At 46.9% G+C, this 22,264-nt stretch overlaps 1 protein-coding gene across 2 annotated transcripts; it reads right to left on the reverse strand.

Moving 5' to 3' along the window:
* Positions 1-21: 21 nt before the first annotated feature.
* MSANTD3 (Myb/SANT DNA binding domain containing 3) lies at positions 22-21,832 on the reverse strand. 2 transcript variants are annotated; one of them, XM_041004533.1, is made up of 3 exons: positions 21,575-21,832; positions 8,986-9,436; positions 22-679 (listed from the first exon to the last, which is right to left on the reverse strand). In XM_041004533.1, exons 2-3 carry the CDS (start codon positions 9,401-9,403, stop codon positions 270-272), a joined length of 828 nt encoding a protein of 275 aa, XP_040860467.1. In that variant the 5' UTR covers positions 9,404-9,436; positions 21,575-21,832; the 3' UTR covers positions 22-269. The 2 variants fall into 2 exon arrangements, with proteins under 2 accessions (XP_040860467.1, XP_040860468.1); XM_041004534.1 differs by lacking the exon at positions 21,575-21,832 and adding an exon at positions 21,432-21,561.
* Positions 21,833-22,264: the final 432 nt, after the last annotated feature.

A 22,264-nucleotide genomic window follows, 5' to 3' on the forward strand; every position in this document is an offset into this window, starting at 1 on the left:
AAAAAAAACACTCACACACAGTTCTTTCATGAATTCTAATTAAGAGGCATTACATTCAGAATTATAGCACTCATAGTGATAATTTTTCAAAGACTAACAACTTCTTGGCCACTTCAGGGGTACATGGGGTGCAACTGTTTACCTGAATGTATTCTTAAATAAGTGACTACTACCAATCTAAGTTTCCTAGTTGTAGCTCTGTTACAGGTTACTGACCACAAGTTCAGGATCCAGACTTTCTTTGCCCACCAGGAGCCATCCCCAAGGTCTCAGGGTGAATTGGGAAAGGGCCGGTTAAATGAGGAAACAGGCCACTCCTTAGTAAAAGTTTGTAGTTTTCTTTCCCAATACATCTTCTTTTTATTGAGAACTTCCATTTTTATCCTGTGTTCCTCCTCTGCCATCTCACACTCTCGCTCTATCTGTTGGATTTTGGCCACATGCACCTCATTCATTTGTATCAGTTGCAGCTGTAAGATGGACATTTGTTGATGGTGTTCTTCCTCATGCATCTTTTTTAAAGCACCTTCCTGAGAGGTTTTGCTCCTGTAGTTTTTATTGGCTGTTATTCTGACAGCTGAACACGAGGGTTCAGGTTGAGAGGTCCCCTCACATACTGGAAAATGTATGAACTCTTTCTCATCATCGCACAGTTCTCTATTTGAAACAGCAAATGATTCTGAAAAACAGTAGCAGAAAACATGTTCAAAGACTTTACAGGCAGAGAAAAAAAAATCAATCCTACTTTAAATGACAGGGTCCCTCATTATAGGATGTAGCCAAGACAGTGTCTGCTTTGGGCTTCATGTCTCCAGGCACCCTTGCCACACCTGAGTTTGAAAATCCCATTAAGTTAAAAGCAATTTTCCCTTCAGAGACAATGAGAAAGGGTTTCAGTGTAACATGTCTAGAACCACAAACTATGGGAACAGTGTTCAGAGACTGTGTGTGTGTCAAGAATCCAAGACCTCGTTAATGTTGACAGGAATTCTACCTGAGATGTGCCCACCTCCAACAAGCTGAAGACCACACATGCTGTAAGGATGGCAGTGTGGAAGTTCTCGGTCAATCTGATCACCCTGTGTCCATCTCAGGTCAGCGATGAACATGTCTTCCTCATCTTATTCTTAAATCTGCTATATGAGCCGTTCAGTCCTACCAAAAACTATCACATTCTTTGAAAATTCATACTTTTTGAAATTCTGTATCTCACTGTTTCTCAGCTGGAAGTTGGACTCTTGGTCTCCCCACTCATTCTTTCAAATCCCCCTTTTTCAACCTCCTACCTAACTCCTCTTCAGGACTGATGCCACTTGCTCTGAGAGCTCAGCTCTCTCTGCCTCTGGACATAATCTTCTCTCATAGCACTTAACACATACCATGGCTTATCCATCTCCTGTAGTGTGGGGTACCAAGTACTTAGCCGGGCACACAGTAGATACCAGGTGATTTGTGCTTGCTGAGTCCTTGACTATAAAGGGGAGAGAGCATGTGGATGCACGAAGATGCTGCTTTGGCTAGGTACTCCACTGGCACTGATATTCTTACAGGGCAGTGACATTATTGTCAAGTAGGAATTTCCTTAAGGAAACACACACTCTTCTAGCTGACTCCAAAGCTTTCTTGAGAAGCTGTAACTTCAATAATGAGAATCTTCTCCATAGGGAAAAGTAGTACCCATTCATTAACAGGGTTAATTACATTATTACGACCACTTGATTATTCTGGAAGATGGGATACCAGGAATGTTAATGGCTACTCGGAGAACCAAATTCGGAATACTGGTTAATAAAAGGAAAATGGCCATTGTTAAAATAATTTCACTTCAAGGGTTATAAGGTAACAACCATAACCAGTCCCTTAACTAAGACTAAAAAAAAAAAAAGCACAAATATTTTGGAAGAAAAGGTTAACAAAAAACAAACAAATCCACATCACAGCATCATCTTTCCCAACCTCAACAGCTCTAGCCTCAACTCCCTATTTTTCCTTCCCATTCCCATTGCCTCCTGAGCCTGCCTCCAGCAGAGCACTTGTTAAAACAGGTGGTTTGAGTGCCGACACTGTGGTAAAGTTGTTAAAAAGCTGCCACCTGTAATATCAGCATCCTTTCTAGGCAGAGTCATGTCCCAGCTGCTCCACTTCCAACTGGGAAAAGCAGAAGACAGTCCATGTGCTTGGGTCTCTGTTAACCAAGTGGGAGATGGGAATGAGCGTCCTGGCTGCTGGCTTCAGCCCTGCCCAGTGCTGGCTCTCACAGCCAGCAGAGGAAAGGTTCATCTGTATCAGCAGATGAAAGGGTCTGTCTCTCCCTCTCTAACTCACGCTTTCATATGTATATGAAATGAAAAGGATCTGGCACGGTGGCCTAGCAGCTAAAGTCATCGCCTTGCATGCGCCAGGATCTCATACAGGTGCAGGTTCTAATCTCTGCTTCCCATCCAGCTCCCTGCTTGTGGACTGGGAAAGCAGTCAAGGATGGCCCAAAGCCTTGGGATCCTGCACCCATGAGGGAGACCTGGAAGAGCTCCTGGCTCCTGGCTTTGGATCAGCACAGCTCCAGCCAATGCGGCCGCTTGGGGAGTGAATCAGCAGATGGAAGATCTTCCTCTCTGTCTCTTCGCCTCTCTGTATATCTGACTTTTCAATAAAAATAAGTAAATTTTTAAAAACAAAAACAAAATCTGCCAGTTAAGCTGCCTCTTGCTCAAGTGTCTGAGTCCCCTATAGACAGAGGCAGCCTGCTGCTGAACCCAGCACTGAGGCCAACAGAGCTCTTGGCATGTAAAAAACATACTGGGAGTGCAATGGCTGCAGTGGGTTACATCCCTCCCAACACAGCCCAACCTTGGAGAAAGCACAGTTTTGAATGTGGAACCCAGGTGCACAACAGTGGCTCAGGGAAGGGCTAGTCTCACCTCTCATGATTCCACTTGTTTAGCTAATCACTTACACACCTTAAAATGCAACCTTTAAGCTAACTCCACCACACAAATATTAAGAATATGGCTGTATATTCTGAAGTGGGCATTTGGTACAAAGGTTAAGATGCCACATTCCCTATAGGAGGGCATGGGTTTCAGTTCTAGCTCCATTCTTGATTCCAGTGTCCTAATAATGTGTCACCTGGGAGGCAGCAAGTGATAGCTCAGGCAGCTGGTCCCTGCCAACGTGGGGGACCTGCACTGAGTTGCCAGCTCTGTAACAGGCACTGGGGAGTAAAACCAGCATATGGGAACTCTATCTTACTCACACATTAAAAAAAAAGTTTTTTTTTTTTTAAAGAATGGATGTATACTCCAATTTTTTTTTTTTAAAGATTTTTACTGGAAAGTCAGATTTGCAGAGAGGAAGAAAAACAGAGAGAAGATCTTCTGTGCATTGATTCACTCCCTAAGTGGCCACAACAGTCAGAGCTGAGCAAATCTGAAGCCAGGAGCCAGGAGATTCCTCTGGTTCTCCCAAGTGGATGCAGGATCCCAAGGCTTTGGGCCGTCCTCAACTGCTTTCCCAGGCCATAAGCAGGGAGCTGGGTGGGAAGTGGGGCTGGCAGGACACAAACCAGTGCCTATATGGGAACCCAGTACATGTAAGCTGAGGACTTTAGCCACTAGGCTACTGCACTGGGCCTATCAGTATAAATATTTTAAAAGAAAAAGAACCATGCCTCTTATGAAGACTGGCAGAAGTTTGGGCTTAAAACCAGAGAAGCTTGATTTAATAATTACATTTCACACAAACATTATCTCCAAGGAAAAGAGGCCAGGGTTCAGATAAAAGAACTTTTTCTTAATTGAAAAAGAACAGCTGGGAATAGCAGCCTCCTGCATACATACACAAACCATACAATCAGAGCCACTCAAAATAGAAACAATTCAATTTTATACAAAACAGTAGGAAGGCCTCATGGCTTTCCTGGGACTGAGAACCCAGTTAAGGTGGCATTACTTCACTTGTGCAATTTGAGTAAGCTCAGTAGTGGCACAGCAAGCCTGCTAAACCATGGAAAGAAATAGAATGTGAACTAAATAAAGGTCAAACCCCAGCTCTTCTCGGTAGAATAAATGAAATAGGACTGTGAGGAAATGAACACGATGTGGTAGATGCACACTACAGAAGATTATGCAATAAAGGAAGCAGATTAGATTTATACACTACAGAGAGAACTGATCTAAAAATTATTTCTAAGGGAGCCAGTGCTGTGGTTCAACAGGCAAATCCTCTACTTTTAAATGCCAGCATCCCATATGGGCACTGCTTTGTGTCCCAGACGCTCCACTTCTAATCCACCTCCATGCTTACGATGCAGTAAAGCAGTAGAGGATGGTCCAAACCCTTGGGTCCATGAACCTACATGGGAAACCAAGAAGAAGTTCCTGGCTCCTGGTTTAGGTTTAGCTCAGCTCCAGCCGAAGCAGCCATTTGGCCAGTGAACGCACAAATGGGAAATCTTTCTGTTGTTTCCCTAAAAAATATTTAGGGACAGGTGTCATTGTGCAGTAGGCTGATCCTGCGTCTAAGATGCCGACATCCCATACCGGAATGCCTATAATGGAGTCTCAACTCACTTCTTTGTTTTTTTTTTTTTTAAAGACTTATTTACGTTTATTGGAAAGTCAGATTTACAGAGAGAGGAGAGACAGATAGAAAGATCTACCATCTGCTGGCTCACTCCCCAAGTGGCCAAAGCGGCCAGAATTGAGTTGAAGCGGCCAGAATTGAGTTGAAGTCAAGAGCGAGGAGCTTCCTCCAGGTCTCACCTGCACAAGGGTGCAGGGTTTCAAGGTTTTGGGCCGTCCTTGACTGCTTTCCTAGGCTACAAGCAGGGAACTAGATGGGAGGCAGAGCTGCCAGGATTAGAACCAGCAGCCAAATGGGATCCTGGTGTATGCAAGGTGAGGACTTTAGCCACTAGGCTACCGCACCAGGCCTTTAACTCCATTTTTGTTTTTTTTTTTAAGATTTTTTTAAAAGACTTATTTATTTTTATTGGAAAAAAAGATATACAGAGAGGAGAGACAAAGATCTTCTGTCCATTGACTCACTCCCTAAGTGGCCACAATGACCAGAGCTAAGTCAATCTAAAGTCAGGAGCCAGGAGCCTCTTCCAGGTCTCCCATGCAGGTGTAGGGTCCCAAGGCTTTGGTCCATCCTTGTTTGCTTTCCCAGGCTGCAAGCAGGGAACTAATGTGGAGTGGAGCAGCCGAGATACGAAGAGGAGTCTATATGGATCCCGGCACGTGCAAGCCAAAGACTTCAGCCACTAGGGTACCACGCAGGGCCCTCAACTCCACTTTTGACCCAGTTTCCTGGGAATGTGCCTGGGAGACAGCAGATTATAGTCCAAATATTTGGGCTCCTGCTACCCATGTGGAAACCTCTGATGGGGCTCCTGGCTGCAGTGTGGTGCAGCTCTAGCTGGTGCAGACATTTTGGGAGTAAAAATCAGTAGATAGAAGATATCTCTCTCTCTCTCATTCTACCTTTCACATAAATAAATCTTTTTAAAAGGTTATCTATAGCATAATTTTAATCTGTGTAACTTAAAAATATGTGCATAGAAAACATGAGAGAACACACAAGCATGCTGGAATAATTTAGGAATAGGAGAAGTGAATGAAACATAGAGGATGGGAATAAACAGGGACACATAATATAGCTAGCACAAATGAGGCGGTGTTCAGAGCCCGGGAAAGTCAACTGGAAATACAACCCATCCTTTGGTATTTAAGTCACCAACCCAAAGAGTGGAACCAAATTAAACAGCAATAATAATGGAATTTAGTAGAACATGTTCACATTATCCAATTATGGGTTTATAGTATAGAAATAACAGAATACAAAATGAAATGTAAGTTCTCAGTGATATGTGAAAGCGTTATTTCCTTAAATGCATTTGACCTTCCTGTCCCCTTGGCAAATCGTGATGGTTTCCCTTGTATACTCTGCATACCTATTCCTTAAAGATAATGAAACACATGAGTCAAAGCCAAATGATAACAGATCATAAAATCTGCCAGGTGTGATCTGTCTTAGTGTATTTATAGGGGAAACACTGAGTGTTCGTTAATACATTCCTAAGTGTTAAACTTCCATACTTCTGTGCTGGAATGCAGATGCACGTTTTGAGAATGTCAGTGACAAAGATAAGAAACCCACAGGGGATGGTGATGAAGATGACCCAGTGGAGACCAGTTCATCCCAGAAACCAGTGGAATACCAAACAGACTCCACCCTGTGTAACATTTCCCAATCATATCTCTGACTGCTAGAACAATACCACTGCCTAACAGAAAATCGTGGGCTGAGTATCTGACCTCGCAGTTAAGATACTACTTGGTATACCTACATTTTGGGATGCCTGAGTTTGAAACCCCCTCCACTCCTGACTTCAGCTTCCTGCTATGGCACACCCTGGGAGGCACTGGTGATGGCTCAAGTGGTTGAGTCCCTGCTACCAACTGGAAAACCTGGATTGGATGCCAGGTTTCCAGCTTCAACCTTATATTGGCCTGATATGGCGTCATCCTAGCTGTCATAGGAATAAGTCAACAGATGTAAGAACTCTCTTACTTGTCTCTCTGTGTCCTTCAAATAAAATAAAATTTCAATCTAATAAATAAATATAATAAAAGTCATATAGTCATTTAAAATGTTCTTGAAGAGACCAGCATTGTGGTGCAATGAGTTAAGCCTCTGTTTGTGATACCAGGATCTCATAGAAGTACCTTGGTTTGAACCCTTGCTGCTCTGCTTCCAATCTAGCTTCCTGCCAATGTGCCTGGGAAGTCAGTGGAAGATACTTGACTCCCTGCCAATCATGTGGCAGAACCAGCCAAATTTCAGACTCCTGGCTTCAGCCTGGCCCAGCCTGAACCCTAGCTATTGCAGCCATTGGGAATAAGCAGATGGACAATCTTTGTCTCTCCCTTCCTCTCTGTCACTTGGCCTTTCAAATAAAATGAATCTTAAATTAAAAAAAAAAATGCTCTCATAGCCATATCAAAAAATGAAAGGAACAGGTTAAATTAATTTTAATCTAACATATCCAAAATATTATAATTTAAACATATACACAATATAAAATAGCTAATGAGATATTTAACAGCTTTTTTTTCTTCAAAATGTGGTGTGTACAACAGCACACCTCTGTCTGGTCTACCTACATGCCTTTGAGTGTTTATTAACTTTAGGTGGCCTGTGGCTCCTGTATTGGACAGCATGCTGCTAGAAATATGAAAGTACACAAACAGTCCAGACATTAAGTACAGTAAATGTAGTGAGGGCCTTCACCTACAGCAGATTTGCAATCATTTCCCCATCAAATATCAAATCCCAGGGGAATGATTAACAATTCCAGTTTTGTTTTGTTTTGTTTTGTTTTGTTTTCTTGAAAGAAAGCTGAAATTGAGGACGAGTGAGACAAGACAGCCTCGGAGTTATTCTGATCTGTTGGAAGCAGTTCCAACACTTTACCTTCTGGGGTTAACCCATTACCATGGTCACATTTTCTGACCAACACAGCACTGAAGTTCTCTCCTGCTCTCCAGATTGGAGCTGAAAGTGACAGCAGGCAACACTGGGCTTGCTTTAATGATCACCTGTGGACAGGGAACTCTGCTGTGTCAGACAGAAACACCCTGTTGAAAAGAGATCCTCTCACAAGTGAGTTGCTAGCTAATGTCACTACAAGAAGGACTTCAAGAATCCAAATTGATTCCCTACTTGCTAGAAATCTGTAGGCTATAAGAGAAAAATAAGTGCTATAATTTCTTCCAAAAAGAAATCACTTAAAAAAAACCTGTGGAATGAACTTTCTAGACCCTATCTTAACATTTGAAAATGGGGAAATTAAAATCTGTCCTCTAAGACTTAATGAGATCCATATGGAACAATCCAGATTCTGGATGAGCACAATGAGCTAAAAGCAGCAGACATGAGCATAATCCTCAGTAACATCTCCCAGGAACAGAGGGCAAGGTAAAAACAGCCCCACTAACCCCACAACCCACCACTTCCTCCCTACACTGCCATACAGTAACCCAATGGCTCCAGGGCTAACAAAGATGGAGAGGAATTGGGTGATGACAGACCTCTCCAAAGCAGTGGGGCCCTGTGCAACCTGCACTGACCCTTTACATGAACTGGCCACCTCCTATTTCAAGAGGCAGAGATGATCACAGCTTTCTTGGTGTGTATCTCCATCTGCCCTTTGTTCAGACACTCCAACAGCCCTTCAGTTTACATCTGGGACACACTATCACTGCATCCATGCCTAACTGAGTCTGTTCCTTCCCTGAACATTACATATGGCATCTTTCCTTCTCTTCAACAGAAGTACATTCAAGTTAGTTCTTCCAAGATCCTTGAGACACTACAAGCCAGAACTGTACATCCCAATGTTTGTAATGAATAAAAATACTGCTTTTTAATCTGGGTAAGTATTGTTCAGGTATTTGCTATACTAGTCTCTATGCTTGTTTTTAAGTATGAACAACTTCACTCATTTAATAAAGTTTTCTAAGTGGCTTGACAATAACAAGGCCCCCTCCAAACGCAGTTTTTGGGAAAAGACTGAATGAACATAAATCCTCACCAAACTCTTTCCTGTATTTGAGCCAGGCCAAGATAAGCAGTATCTCCTTAGTAACTACTCCACTAACATAACTCCATATTTTCTGTTTCGATGATAACCTATATCTTCAAGATGTCATGAAGAATTAAACCAGCACTTCTGTTTTTATGTGCTATTCGGCTTTGAATGTCCTGGATAATCCTGAGATTTTGAAATAGGAAAACCAAATCTGATATGAAAGCTTCTCTTCTGGGAAACTCCTCTAAATGAGGGATCTAAACAATGGAATGGGAAAGGAGGTCCCTGAGGGGCACATGTGAAGGAGGTGCCTGAGGGGTGCATTCCCAGGGCCCAGGGGCCTATGAAGGAGGCCCCAAGGGGCACATGCATAGGACCTGGGGTCCCTGTACCTGGAGCTGCAGCATCTGCACGGTACTCCGGCTCCTCCTCGGGAGGACTCTGCAGGAAGTAGAGCTGCTCCGGCAACATGCTAGCCATCTTCTCCTTCCCCAGGACGTGGGCGCCTAACAGCGGGCTCACACTCCGTTTCACCTTCTCCCTCCTTTCGTGGGCCATGATTTTTTTGGTCCGAGCCTTGATGTTCTCCCAGCACTTCTTCAGCTGTTTGAAATCCCGCAGCGACACGCTGGGCTGGGAGTTGTACTCATGGGCCAGCGCCTGCCAGGTGCGCTGCTTGAGGGCGATAGTGCGTGCGTCGCTCTTCTTACACTCCAGCACATATTTGTACTTTTCTACCAAAGCCAACAAGATGCTCTTTTCCAATTCGGAGAAGTATTTGGCAGGTTTTATGATTTCGTTGTTTTGCATTTTCCACTAGATTTCTCCTGGCCCTTTGCTATCCTGTAAAAAGAAGTTTGAAATAATCATTACCAAGCCCTAGCCAAAAAAAAAAAAAAAAAGGTGGGTGAGTCCCAGAGGTCTGATTCCTGAATTCTTAAGTCTCTCCTCTGGTATGGTACTTGCTCTTTCATTCATGTTGAGTTAGAATAGTCTCAGGAAAATATCTTGAACTCTGCTAGGAATGAGGTTTTACTCCAAAGTAGACTCTCACTACATCCTTTGTCTCAGCCATATTGTGACTACCTAGCATGTAACAGGAAAAAAAGTTGAATATGTAATGTGAAACTCTCATTTTTCACTTTCTTTCCAATTAATGTTGGGGAATTAGTTATTCCCATAAGCATAATGTTATACACAGCTTTGAAGCCAAATAGCCTCCTCACATTTTTGTCACAGCTGAAGACAAGAGAAGCACTCTTGGCGTCAAATAGAAAAGATGATGCAAACACCACCAACATTTCCATCACAATGCCTATGACCTTGAAGAGGTCAGGCTCCTGTAACAACCACAGCTGCTTTATAAAGTGAGGGGCATTAGGGATCACATATTTTTCCCCACAAAAGTTAGAGAGAGTCAGAGGACGCTCTCCATCCACTAGTTTACTCTCCCAATAGTTAACAGCCAGTCCTGGGTCAGGCTGAAACCAGGAGCCAGGAGCTCAATCCAGGTGTCCCACAGGGGTGTAGCAGTACAAGTACTTGGGCCATCTGCTGCTGCTTTCCTAGATGCATCAGGAGGGAGCTGGATCCGACACGGAGCAGTTGGCACTTGAGCAGGCACCCACGTAGGATGCAAACACTGTGGACAGTGGTTCAACTCACTGCACCATGACATCTGTCCCACGGGCACTTTTAAAAGCATACAAACTACGTAATTTCACAAGTAAAGGGTCTTGGGCACTCAGAAATCCAGTCCTACACTCCTCTTTACTCTTGAGAGATCCAAAGGCCAGAAGGACAAATAGAGTTGACTGCTCAAGATCTCCCAGGCGGCAACTTAGAAATCCACAACCTGGAGTGCTCTAGCGGTGTCTGGGGTTAACACCATTCCACAACTATCTCTTGGGCTCTCCCCTGGGGTGGCTCTGCACTCCTCAACTATGATTCCCCTAAGTCACTGGGATCATGCCCCTCTGTTCCCAGTCCACATCAGGGGCATAATAAAAGTCTTACTCCATAGAAGCGTCTGAAATCCACTTGCATTTAGAACTCAACACCATCCAATCACAGGAGGCTTCCTGTAAAAGGCATCTCTCAGACACGTGGCTAATACTGACATAGCAATGAAGTGAGCATTCCACCTTCCCCTTATCGGAAATAGTCTCTCAGAGTCACCAAAGCAACAGGCAGGCATCCAGATAATGATGATGCCAAAGAAGTCCACTTGACAAAAGAATCAGGAACCAACTCGAGAAGGGTTTAAGTAGCCAAATATCAAGTGGGATGGGTATGTAACATTTCAGCAGATTACTTTCATAATTTTTGTGTACACTTGAAAATGTTCATCATTACAAGTTCGGGAGAAAAGAGGCTGTGACTTTGAAATGTATGGTACATTTATTTAAAAAGCACACCATTACGAGTCAGCTATTCAGATCCTATGCCTGGGGAAGGCGTGAGGGGGAAGTGGTGGGTTTCTGTTATACATAATGGCTGAAATACACCTACCAGGGCTGAGGGAACCTAGACAGACCCAAGGGCCTAGAAACTGAAGTCGCAGAGCACCGGCTTTCCAGGAGGGCATTTAGTCTTCCACTATGCACTGCCTCATCCTGAAAGTTATAGTTAGATAGAAGTCCTCGTGTGAGCACCGTCTCCACAGACCAGCTATCCCTCTTCACATTCATACAGCACATCAAGTTTGACATTTTGTCAAAATGATTCAGCCAGCAGACCCTCAGCCAAGCTAAATGAACAGATATTTACCTTTGGAGTTATATCCCTGCATGCCTATACTCCCAGGCCTGTGCTTTGATCTGCTTGGGATAAAAGACCAGCAATCATACTCACTCCAGAAATACTCACTGTCATCAAGACCTCTGTCCCTGAAGTTAGGGTTCCCCAAATTGAAATTCATGCACACACATACACAAACATGGCACATTCTAATTACTTCTACGTTATCTTCGCCCAGGTATCTATGTCCAACTTCATTTCTGGAGTTTGTATTAAGAAAACAATAGGTGCACTGAATCTCCTGAAACTGCACAACTCCCAAACTAGATGATGCTCAAACTGGTCCAGCCCAACACCACCGCCCCACGAGACGACAATGCACACATTTTCTCTGTGCCCCGATTCTTGTCTGGAACCATTGCTATAAGGAATCAGAATTTTGATTCAAAGATCAAAAACTGGGCCCGGCGCAGTGGCGCAAGTGGTTAAGGTCCTCGCCTTGCACGCCCGGGATCCCATATGGGCGCCGGTTCTAATCCCGGCAGCCCCGCTTCCCTTCCAGCTCCCTGCCTGTGGCCCAGGAAAGCAGTCGAGGACGGCCCAAAGCTTTGGGAACCTGCACCCGCGTGGGAGACCCAGAAGAGGCTCCTGGCTTCGGATCGGCATAGTATTGGCCCGTTGCGCTCACTTGGGGAGTGAATCATCGGACGGAAGATCTTCCTCTCTGTCTCTCCTCTCTGTATATCTGCCTTTCCAATAAAAAATAATAAAAATAAATCTTTAAAAAAAACTAATTATGTCCTATTTATTCATTTATATGCAATGCTACTTTATAACTGTATGTTATAGATTTATATATTATACCTAATTTCATTCTAAATATTTCCCTTCCTGATTATTTAAGAGAAATCCCTAGAAGCAGAATAGTTGTCACAAACACTTAAGACTTAGGTTATATCACCAATCCCCCTGGTATAAAAAAGTGTCACATTTACATTTCTACAACAGCACCCGAGCATGTCCGTTCCTCACCCTGCTTTACTCTTGCTGCTAAAGACATTTTTTTATTCTATGTCAGTTATGGAGGTTGAAACAACAAGAAGTCACCTCCTTGTCTAATGATACATGAATTCCAGTGCTCAGGCAAATAAGATGTTCTGTAAAGAACAAAGTCCCTGTGTGCTCAGGTGGGGTCAAAACTTCGTGTTATTAATTCCTAACTATTTAGTAAATCTCCTTCACAACATGTGTAGTGCCTCTAGTGGCCACCAGATGGTGGTGGACTTGGCGGGGAGCCTGAATTCCACCAAGGAACCTGCGCTAAAACAGGCCAGTTGAAGCTCAAAGTAGTAATAGCAATAATGAAACAGCAAATAACTTTTATGGAGCCCTTATTGTGAGTTAGACACTATGCCACATGCTTAATATGCACTACATCATTTAATCCTCCCAAAGGAAGCCCCTGAGAGTACCATTTGCTTCCCTGCAATATTTTCTGTTAAAAAAAAAAATACCAGAAGAAATTATACAACTACTTTCAAAAGCAAATATTCAAAATTACCAACACCTGGGGGACCATTAATTGCCTATTAACTAAACGGTTATTTAATCACTGGCTAAGTAAACCCACAGTTACCAATTTACTCTGCTTAATTTCGTAGAACAGCAGGCCTCCCTGGGCCATGTGGCTGCATCTGCAGGACTAAAAAGTGATTCTGGCATCAGCCAGGGGACTTCAGGCGCTCCCTAAGGGCTCTCAACAGCCTCAGGATGCACGCTGGTTAATTCCCATTTCTCAGACAGGAAAACTGCGGCTCAGCAACTTGCTGTGGTCACATAAAGCAGCAGAACCAGGATTCAGGCTCGGATCTTGACTCCAATGCCCGTGACCTTCGCTCTGTTTAGCTCTCTGATTTCAGACCTAGTGGGTGCCTCTGCACCAACGCTCCTGTCATGTCAGTTAATGAGTACTCCAGCTGTCAGCCAGGGAAGGTCCTGGGGTTGGACCGGCTGGGGAGGTGCTGTGCCTCTCTCCCCGCTTCCCCTTGCCTCCATCCCCTCCTCTCTGCAAACCTACAGCCCACAGCTCCACAAGAGGTGGGCCTCTCTCACCCTCATCAGAGCTCTGAAATGAGTTCAGCCACAGATCTGCCAGCAAGGAATGCTTGGGAAGTTAACTGTGGTGAGAGCCGGGAGCCTTCAAATGGGCCACATCCCAGGGCAGTGTTGCCAGTCTATTTCAGCGCCTTCAGTTCCTTAACCTAAGGAAAAGACCTCCTGGGCAAAGCTTCCTAACCGACACTTGGAGGCTGGCAGGCATCTTTAAGCTGAAAACCATTCCGCGGTGTCTGTAAGCGGTGACAGGCGACAACAGAACAAGCCTTCCCTACTGCACGAGTCACTTTCCCAGCTCTGCTCCACAGCGCCTGTCCTGGAGTGCTGTCCCGCCACACACCGGGCTACATACATTCTTCAGGATCACCGTGGTCCAAAAAGCAGTCCAGTGCCTCTCACAGGTGGCCCCCGAGCAAACACGTCATGAAAACACACACTTTATAACGTAAAAGTAAAATGCATAGAACATCACATACAACAAAAAAAGACTACAGTAAAATAAAAAACAAAGCCACAGCAAAGTAAAAATAATCCAATGAAATGGCAAAACTCCAGTGCAATGCAAGTCCCCCACAGGTCTAAACAACAGAGCACAATTCTAATATCATGAAAGAACAGAGGAAGCGCTCAGCGCAATGCCTGAAACACTAGCACTGATTAAACCACCACAGACTGTGATAAGTATATTTAATATTCCACCTAAAAACAACGATCCATCTGCTTATAGACAGAATGTTTGTACTCTCCTCAAATTCAAATGTTGAAGGCCTAACCCCCAGAAGGGCTGTTTTGGAGAATTAGGCCTCTACGGAAGTTATTAAGGCTACGTGAGGCCCTGAGGGACAGTGCCCTGTGACAGGAGCCACTGGGCAGCTCACACTCTCTCCACATGCACAAAAGGAGGGCATGCCAGTGTGCAGCGAGCCGTGCACTGCAGGCCAAGAAGCAGGGCCCAGAAAGAAACAGTCCTTGTCTTCATCTCACACTTCTCATTCCCCAGACTAGGAGACATAAATTTCTACTTCCAAGCCACCTTAACTTTGACTTACTTTTTTTTTTAAAGATGTATTTTTACTTGGAAGGCAGAGGTATAAAGAGAAAAGGGAAGACAGCTTTTCCCTCTACTTGTTCACTCTCCAAATGGCCACAATGGTCAGAGCTGGCCCAGTCCATAGCGCGGTGCCTGCAGTTTCCTCCAGCTCTGTCACAGGGATGAAGGGGCCCAAGCACTTGGGCCATTCCCTGCTGCTTTCCCAGAAGTATTAGCAGGGAAGTAGATCTGACGTGGAGCACCTGGGACTCGAACTGGTATCCATTTGGATGCTGCCGCCACAGGCAGAGGCTTAGCTTGCTATACCACAACACCAGCCCCCTTAATGATCTTGAAGTTCACCAAAAAATGAGACTAAGTCTTAAGGTTTGAGCACAGATTACACAGTGTTGGCAAGGCTGCACTTTTACTGCCTGTTGGGGCAATGGAAGTTCCTTGAGTTAATGCCCAGAATGAGCATCAGAATCTAAGAGCTGTAGCCCAGAGCCATGGGGCAGGTGTCAAGACATTCATGAACTGCTTGCTGCTCTTAATATGAAGTGAAAACCTCCACTCACAACGCTACCTTCAGCACTCAGCTGTGTAACTCTGGGGAAGCCAATTAGTCTCTAAGGCTTCCTCTGTACAGTGGAGAGAGTGCCCCTCAACTGGCCCTGTTCCCGCTGCACAACAATGCTGCAACGATAAGTGAAGGCAGCAGCCTGGGTGAAAGCTTCGATACATGGTGGTCCCTCCCACCCACAGAAAACTGCACCCAGAAGCAGAACACCAGTCTATGGGCAGTACACACAAGGCTAAACTTAAGGGAACTTCAGTTCACACACAAGGTCCAACAAATACACAACTGACGCATGCCAACGCCTCAGCATGGTGAGAGGATATGTGAATGGCCCCTCGAAACTGGAAGCAGTACCAGCATGCAGTACAGGCGTGCTGAAAAAGACACCCTAACAGGGGACACAGACGTGAGCCTGTTCAGAGCAGAGGTGAATCTGACTTCACAAACTAGAGCTAGATCTTTAAGAAAACACAAAAATGGGGCCACCATGGTGGCTCAGCAAGAGTCTTAAGTATTCCATTGGGCACCGGTTCACGTCCCAGCACTCTACTTCCAATTCAGTTCCCTGCTTATGACCTGGGAAAGCAGCAAATACTGGCTCAAGTCCTTTGGTCCCTGCAAACACATGGGAGACCTTGACGAGGTTCCTGGCTTCGGGAAAAGCTCAGCTTCAGCAGTTGTGGCCATTTGGTGAGTGAACAGTGGACAGAAGATCTCTCTCTCCTTCTCTCTATAAACTTCTTTCTGTAAATCTGCCTTTCCAATTAAAAAAAATTTAATCTTTAAAAACAAAACATAGTGGGTTCATTGCGATGGCTCAGTGACTAAATTCTCACCTTGCTTGCACCGGGACCCCATTTAGGACCCCACTTGCTGGTCATGTCCTGGCTGCTCCACTTCTCTTCCAGCTCCCTGCTTGTGGCCTAGGAAAGGTATAGAGGACTGCCCAAAGCCTTGGGGCCCTGCACCTGCATGGGAGACCCAGAAGAAGCTCCTGGCTTCAGATCAGTTCAGTTCCAGCCATGGTGGTTACTTAGGGAGTGAATCAGCGGACAGAAGATCTTTCTCTCTCTGTCTCTCCTTCTCTCTGTAAATCTACCTTTCCAATAAAAATAAATAAATCTTAAAAAAATATATACATAGCATATGAGCAGCAAGAGTGGAAGGAGAGCACTCAAACAAATACAGGCTCATTGGCCTGGATTCGGTGGGGACTACATTAACAGTGGGGCCAAGGTCCACACCCAAGACTATTTCAAAGGAAGAAATAAACGCGATGCACCCGTGGGTGTCTACATGTCTAGGCTCATCGCCAGTGATCACAGGAAGCATAGGTGGTAGGGGATACAGGGACTAACCAGCACCTACCTGGACCGGCATTTTTAGAGACAATGGTGTTCCTGAGGGGCCAGGAGACCCCAGTGCCTAGAGTTTCCAGTACCTCAGGGGACACTATGCCACACAATGGTTAGGAGACAGGCTGGTGCAAGGCAGAGTTACAGGAATGGTGACAGAGTCCATCCCAGGGTCACTACCCCAGCATTGTAGAGGGGGAATAGGAACCTTACTTCCAATGAGAGTAGATTGGAATTAGAACAAAGCAGGCCCCAGCTCAGGAAAGACCTAGAAAATGACACAGAAATGACGGGGGAGCTAAGTGGCATCCATCCCTCCTACCCCACCTTACCCCAGGAAGGCCTGTTAAAATCCTGTGGGTGGCCAGCTTGTACTAAAGACGTTTCATCTGTCACCTCCATCCCCTGAGTCCACATCTCAAAAATAACCTGAGTAATGCAAGGCGGATGAAGGATTTCGGTGGGATCCTTTCACTTCACAGCTTAGGGCAGAACAGAGTCTTGTCATATCCCTCCTGACAGACGCCAGTCTCAAATGGAAACCCCATACTTCGTTCTGTGCTCTGCGCCCACCCACAGCCCCTCTTTTGGAATATTCTCACCCCTTTCACAAGGTTCCCTTAAAACCTCCCCACTGCCCACCTGTGCGCTCAAATGCACTATTCTCTACTCCATCACTCATTGTGTGACATTGAGCAAGTCCTCTTTCCTTACTGCCAGTCCACTCCTCATCTCTCAAGCAGATGCTCTCTCAAGACCCATTCAGGGCTGGCAATCCACATTAGCACTACTGTCGAAATAATTTTCCTGCAACCTCTTTTCCACAGCTCACTGCCAAAGACACCTACACGGTGTATGGTATTTCCTGATTATTTAAGAGGCTGGGTGGAACCGCTGGCCAGTAAGAGAGAACACTGAAACAGAACAAAATGACCTCTGCACTTACTACAATCTTGCTGTTTTAAGGCCCACTGTTAGGGCTGACTCTATCTAGGAGGCAGTTTCAGGTAAAAATGGCTGACGCAGGTGATCCAATCTCCCGCTCATTACAGCTCCTTGAGGGATGCCTTTACACAGCAGGCTCTTGATACGCATTTAAGGAATACATGTTGATACCACTCTCCCTACCATTTGTTCTTTAATAACTACAATAGGATGTTTGACTATCTACAAAGTCTTCATTTTCTATAGGATTTCACCCTAAAAAAAAAATCTTTTCCTAGCTGCTTCTGGTAAAAATCATTACAGCCCAAACGCAGTAGCAATACCCCTGGTTAAACTGTCTCCCAACTATGAGGATGCTCTTCCCTGTCCAGATCTACCAGGACGGCCACTCACTTGCCACCTTCCTGCCTCCCCTCTCAAGCACCCTGCAGCCTTCAACCTGGTCCTCCCCCCTTCCCCTTCTCTGCTCCTCCGGGCAGCCATGGCCCTTGGAAGTGTTTATTTTTTGCCATCTGTGCCTCAAAGTGACTGTGACTGAAGCAGCTTTGTGTTGAAGGTCTCCTGACACCACCTCCCCTTCAGGAAACCAGAGGCATTTTTTCAAGTCCAGCCTGAGCTCCTCTCTTCCCACTCCTCAGCTCCACCTGAAGCCACGCCATGCAGTCCGTGCAGCGCAGGCTTCCTTGACCAGCCTCTGAAGTCACAGGTAAAGCAAATTCCCTGCCCAGAAGGCAAGCGGTCCCCTCTTCAGCCTGCTTCTGGTCCACGTTGGCCATTCTCCTACACTGCCACCACTTCAGCTACGCCCATCAGGCCAGGAGCACTGAGTCTTTCCCTCTCACGACAGCACCCTGAGAAGCTCTCTCCAGAGACCTATCTGCTCCCTCAAGGGTCTTCTGTAACTGAAGCTTGCAATGACATTTTATGTGCTTCTTCAATGCAGAGCAAACACTATGTTCAAAAGAAAGCACAGGGGTCCAGCAGCAGAGCTTCTCCGGCAGGCTGCACCTCTCTCCTTAGCATCCATGCCTTCACAGCGCTCTTGTAAGCAAGCCCTCCACAGAGCTCCCCGCAATAGGCACTTCTCCTTGTTTTCACAGTCATACTTATCCACACCCCAGGCTGCTGCTGGCTGATGATTTCAGCAGCACCAACTTCACCGGGCAAGATAGAAACCTCGGCGAGCTCCGGGATCACATGCAACTAGTTAATCATTCCCCGTACATACTTTGTACCTCCAAGTCCGGTCTCTCCTCTCCCTTTGTCACTTGTAAGTCTGAGGTTGGACCCTAACCCCTGAAATAATGTCCCCAATTTCCACACTACCACGGCAGGGATCTTCCCCAACACAGGGATCCTGCCGAAGCCCAGCCCATACACCTCGGACATCTCTCCTGCTGCCTGACTGACTCGTCTAGAGGCATTCTGCATCTGGCCTTGACGGCAGTACCCTCCCCTTCTATCCCAACATCTCTGTGTACTTTTCAGTCTCATCAGACCAAACACTTACACACCCTTGAATCTGTGGTGTTCTCATGTGTCTGTGCACAGGAGGCTTCCTTCAAGGCACAATCAATCCCCATGCGATTTTTGTGACACTTTCCTCCATTAACACCCGGGCTGTCCTGCTGCTTTCAGTTATATCTGCTTCCTTCTAAAGTGGGTCCGAAGCAGCTTAAAAATCATATACCCACTGTAAGTATATATTTTTTTCTTTTTAAAGAAGAGAATCAGGACAAAGACAAGACGGGATAAAAGAGATAAAAGCTAGGAGGTGATGAAACATTCAAAACCTTTATCATTAAGGTTCAGAGTCATGTTGTGAGACGTAGGCTGGCGGCTCTGAGTCTGTTTAGAATAGTGAGTTACTCTTGTATGAGCTGGGGCCGGTGCCAGGTTTTGTCTTGTTTTGTTTTTTAGCAATTTGCTCTTCAGGTCTGTCTTTCTCACTGGCCTGGGAAAGTCCTAAGAGAACGCATAATTTCTGACTCATCTCTCTTATGCTGTGTATGTGTGGTATATGACTCAGCACATCAATGGTGCAAAGCAGATCTTTGTTGAATGAATGTTGTCACTGATGGTGAGGGATGTGGGTGGGAGGTACAAGCCCACTGTTTGTTGGGCTCCCTGGAAAGCATTCGAAAAACAAAACAAAACAAAAAAATTATGGGGTCAGCATGGTGGTACACAAGCTAATCCTCCATCCTGTGGTGCTAGCATCCCATATAGCTTCTGACTCCAATCCCAGCTGCTCTATTTACAGTCTAGTTCTCTGCTCAAGGCCTGGGAAAGCAGCAGCAGATGGCCCAACTCCTTGGGACAGGGAACTCACCTGGAAGACCCGGAAGAGGCTCCTGACCCCCAGCGTAGAATCAGCACAGCTCTGGCCATTGCAGTCATTTAGGGAGTGAACCAGTGGGTATAAAACCTTCTCTGTCCCTCTCTGCAAAATCTGCCTTTCAAATGAAAATGCAGCTTTTTCATTCTCACCAAAAAAATGACAAAGGTAGGAAAAGGCAGGGCTAGAATTCGAACCCAGAAGTTCTACCTCTCCAACAAACAGTCCATTGCACTGCACGTTAGCATTGCCTATTTCCACCATCACTGTGTAACCACACACCTTCTCCTTCAAGGACTGGTTAAAAACAGATCAAACACCCTTCTCTGAAAACTTTGCAGCTCACTCACATCCCTGACCTTCCACCACAACGTCAGAAACAGGCACAAAGCTGGGCAGGAAAGGGTACGCCACTATCTGTGAGAGCTGGGCTTTCTGCTGATGGCCAGTGATGTAGCTCTGACGTCACACTGTGCTCACTGGCAGGTGCAGTGCCTGGGCCTCTGACGTCACCCTGGCAGGTGAAGTACCTGGGCCTTTCCTGTGCTTCCATTCCTTCTTCAGAGTCCACAGTCTTCCAACTGTCCCCATGACTATTTTCTGCAGCCACTGCTCCTCTACCCTGAGTGAGTGGAGTTTAACTCATTCTCCTCCAACCACCCCAGCTAAGCTTCTGCAATTTAGAGTCTTCACTTTGGCGGCTGCTGAGCACATCCATCACCTGAAAAAGAACTGCAGGTGCCATCTGAGACCAGCCAGGGACATTTTTAACAACCTGATGACCAGGCCCCAACCCTTCCCTTCCGACTGTTCTTGGGGTGGCCTAGCAGTGAGACTGGACAGCGTAGAATCCTAGTTTGTGGAATCCTAGTTTGGAATGCTGCCCCCACCCTCGTCCTGCAAGGCCTCAGAATCCTTCCCCTCCCCCACCCCTCCTTGACCCCAATTCCCACAGCCATTCTCCTTGCTAACTCTGCTCTATCAGAATTTCTATTCAACACAACCATCTTTCCCGACACAGTGAAAGCACACACCCCCGGGGCCCTCATGTGACTGCTACTTCCAGTTCCAAATGTGTGACAAATCCATTGCAGCACCCTATAGCTACTCTCCTAAGTCAGGCAAGAACCTTTGTAATCCCAACTGCCCCCAGCCCCAGAAGAGATATCACTGTTCTTTGCTGTTTCCTATCACTCAACAAATACGATTCACACAATTTACAGTAGCTAGCTCGCCCCACCAGTGCACTGCTAATTCACGCCCCGTGGAGTACCTAGGAAGAAAGTGCTCAAAATTTAGCTATGATTATTTACCAACGTTATCTTTCACAACAGTGCGGGGGGGGGGGTTAGCTATTACATCAAATCTCCCCTTCCACTCCCCTTCAGCCCGGGCTCGGAGTTAAGGAGCTTTCCAAGGTCAGCCAGGCAGGGATGCGAGGCTCTGCCTTCCCCTCCCATGGAGGGACCCCTCCCATGACAACCTGGGACGGAGCTCGGGGTCGTAATGGAGACAAGTGTGAAGAAGCGTCCAGCACGGTATCCGCCACACAGTGGGAATGCAGGGACAGGAGACCGCGGGGGCCGCAGATCACCTGGTCCCTTCCCCAGCGGCTTCCCCCTGTCCCAGGGTCCAGATCTCCCGGTCCCGGGGCTCTCCCGGTCCCGGGGCGCCCCCGGAATCTCCCAGGCCCGCGCCCTTAGGGGCTTTGTACGCCGCAGGCCGGCCGCGCCGGCCCAGTCCCTCAGTGGCGCCCACGAGGGAGGTCGCCCCGCGGCCGGCCTGCAGAGCCGGGGTCGCGGCGGCTTGGCCCAGATAACCCGCTAGGCAGGCCCGCGGCCCACGCACGCCCGGCCCGCCAGCCCCGGGAGCCTCCTACCTGCAGCGGCGGCGCGACGGCCGTGACGACCGGTGGGAGGGGCCGGCGAGACGCGAGCGCGGGCGGCCTCGGCTTCTCTCACAGGCGGCGCGGCCGGCAGGGCCGCGGGCTCTCCCGAGCGCCGGACGGCGGCGGCGGCGACGGCGCGCCCCCGGCCGGCCAGGCCCCGCCGCGCGCGCCGCGGCCACAAAGCCCGGGCGCCGCCGCCGCCCCCTCGCGGGCCGCCAGCCGCCTGCCGGTCGGTCGGTCGGCGCCGAGGAGGGCGGGAACGCGGCCCCGCGCGGTCCCACCTCCCTTAGTCGCGGCCACCGGCCTCGCTGGGGGGCTGGGCAGGGCGCGGGGTGTTGTCCGCCGCCCACCCCACCGCTGGCGTCCCCCGTGTGGCATCCTCCGGCTGTGATCTCTCGTTCCCTTTTCCCACTTTGCCGAAGAACCCTGAAAAAACCGTGTTTCTATTTCCACCAGCAACAAAAGAATGCATTTATCATCGCAAGGGGTCTTGGCAGCATGGACATAGGCCCTATTTTGGGGGTACTCTAAGGACTCTGTGATGCTTGAAACAGTCAACCCCTACACTGAGCTGACTAAAGACTTAAAAAAAAAATTTTTTTTTTCAGTTTACAGACTGTTCCCCCTTAGACTGGGTGCTCACGGACCCCAAGACCTGGCTGCCGCAGGCACTTTGTACGA

This window comes from Ochotona curzoniae, unplaced genomic scaffold (genome assembly GCF_017591425.1).
Source record: "Ochotona curzoniae isolate NIBS_2020 unplaced genomic scaffold, NIBS_Ocur_1.0 scaffold_3208, whole genome shotgun sequence".
In the NCBI taxonomy this organism is placed as follows: Eukaryota; Metazoa; Chordata; class Mammalia; order Lagomorpha; family Ochotonidae; genus Ochotona; species Ochotona curzoniae.

Bases quoted from the DNA above. Each gene is read 5' to 3' on its own strand.
- MSANTD3 (XM_041004533.1), bottom strand. From the start codon at position 9,403: ATGCAAAACAACGAAATCATAAAACCTGCCAAATACTTCTCCGAATTG. The intron at 680-8,985 runs GTACAGGGACCC...ACTGTTTTTCAG, and splicing joins TGCAGATGCTGCAGCTCCAG to AATCATTTGCTGTTTCAAAT.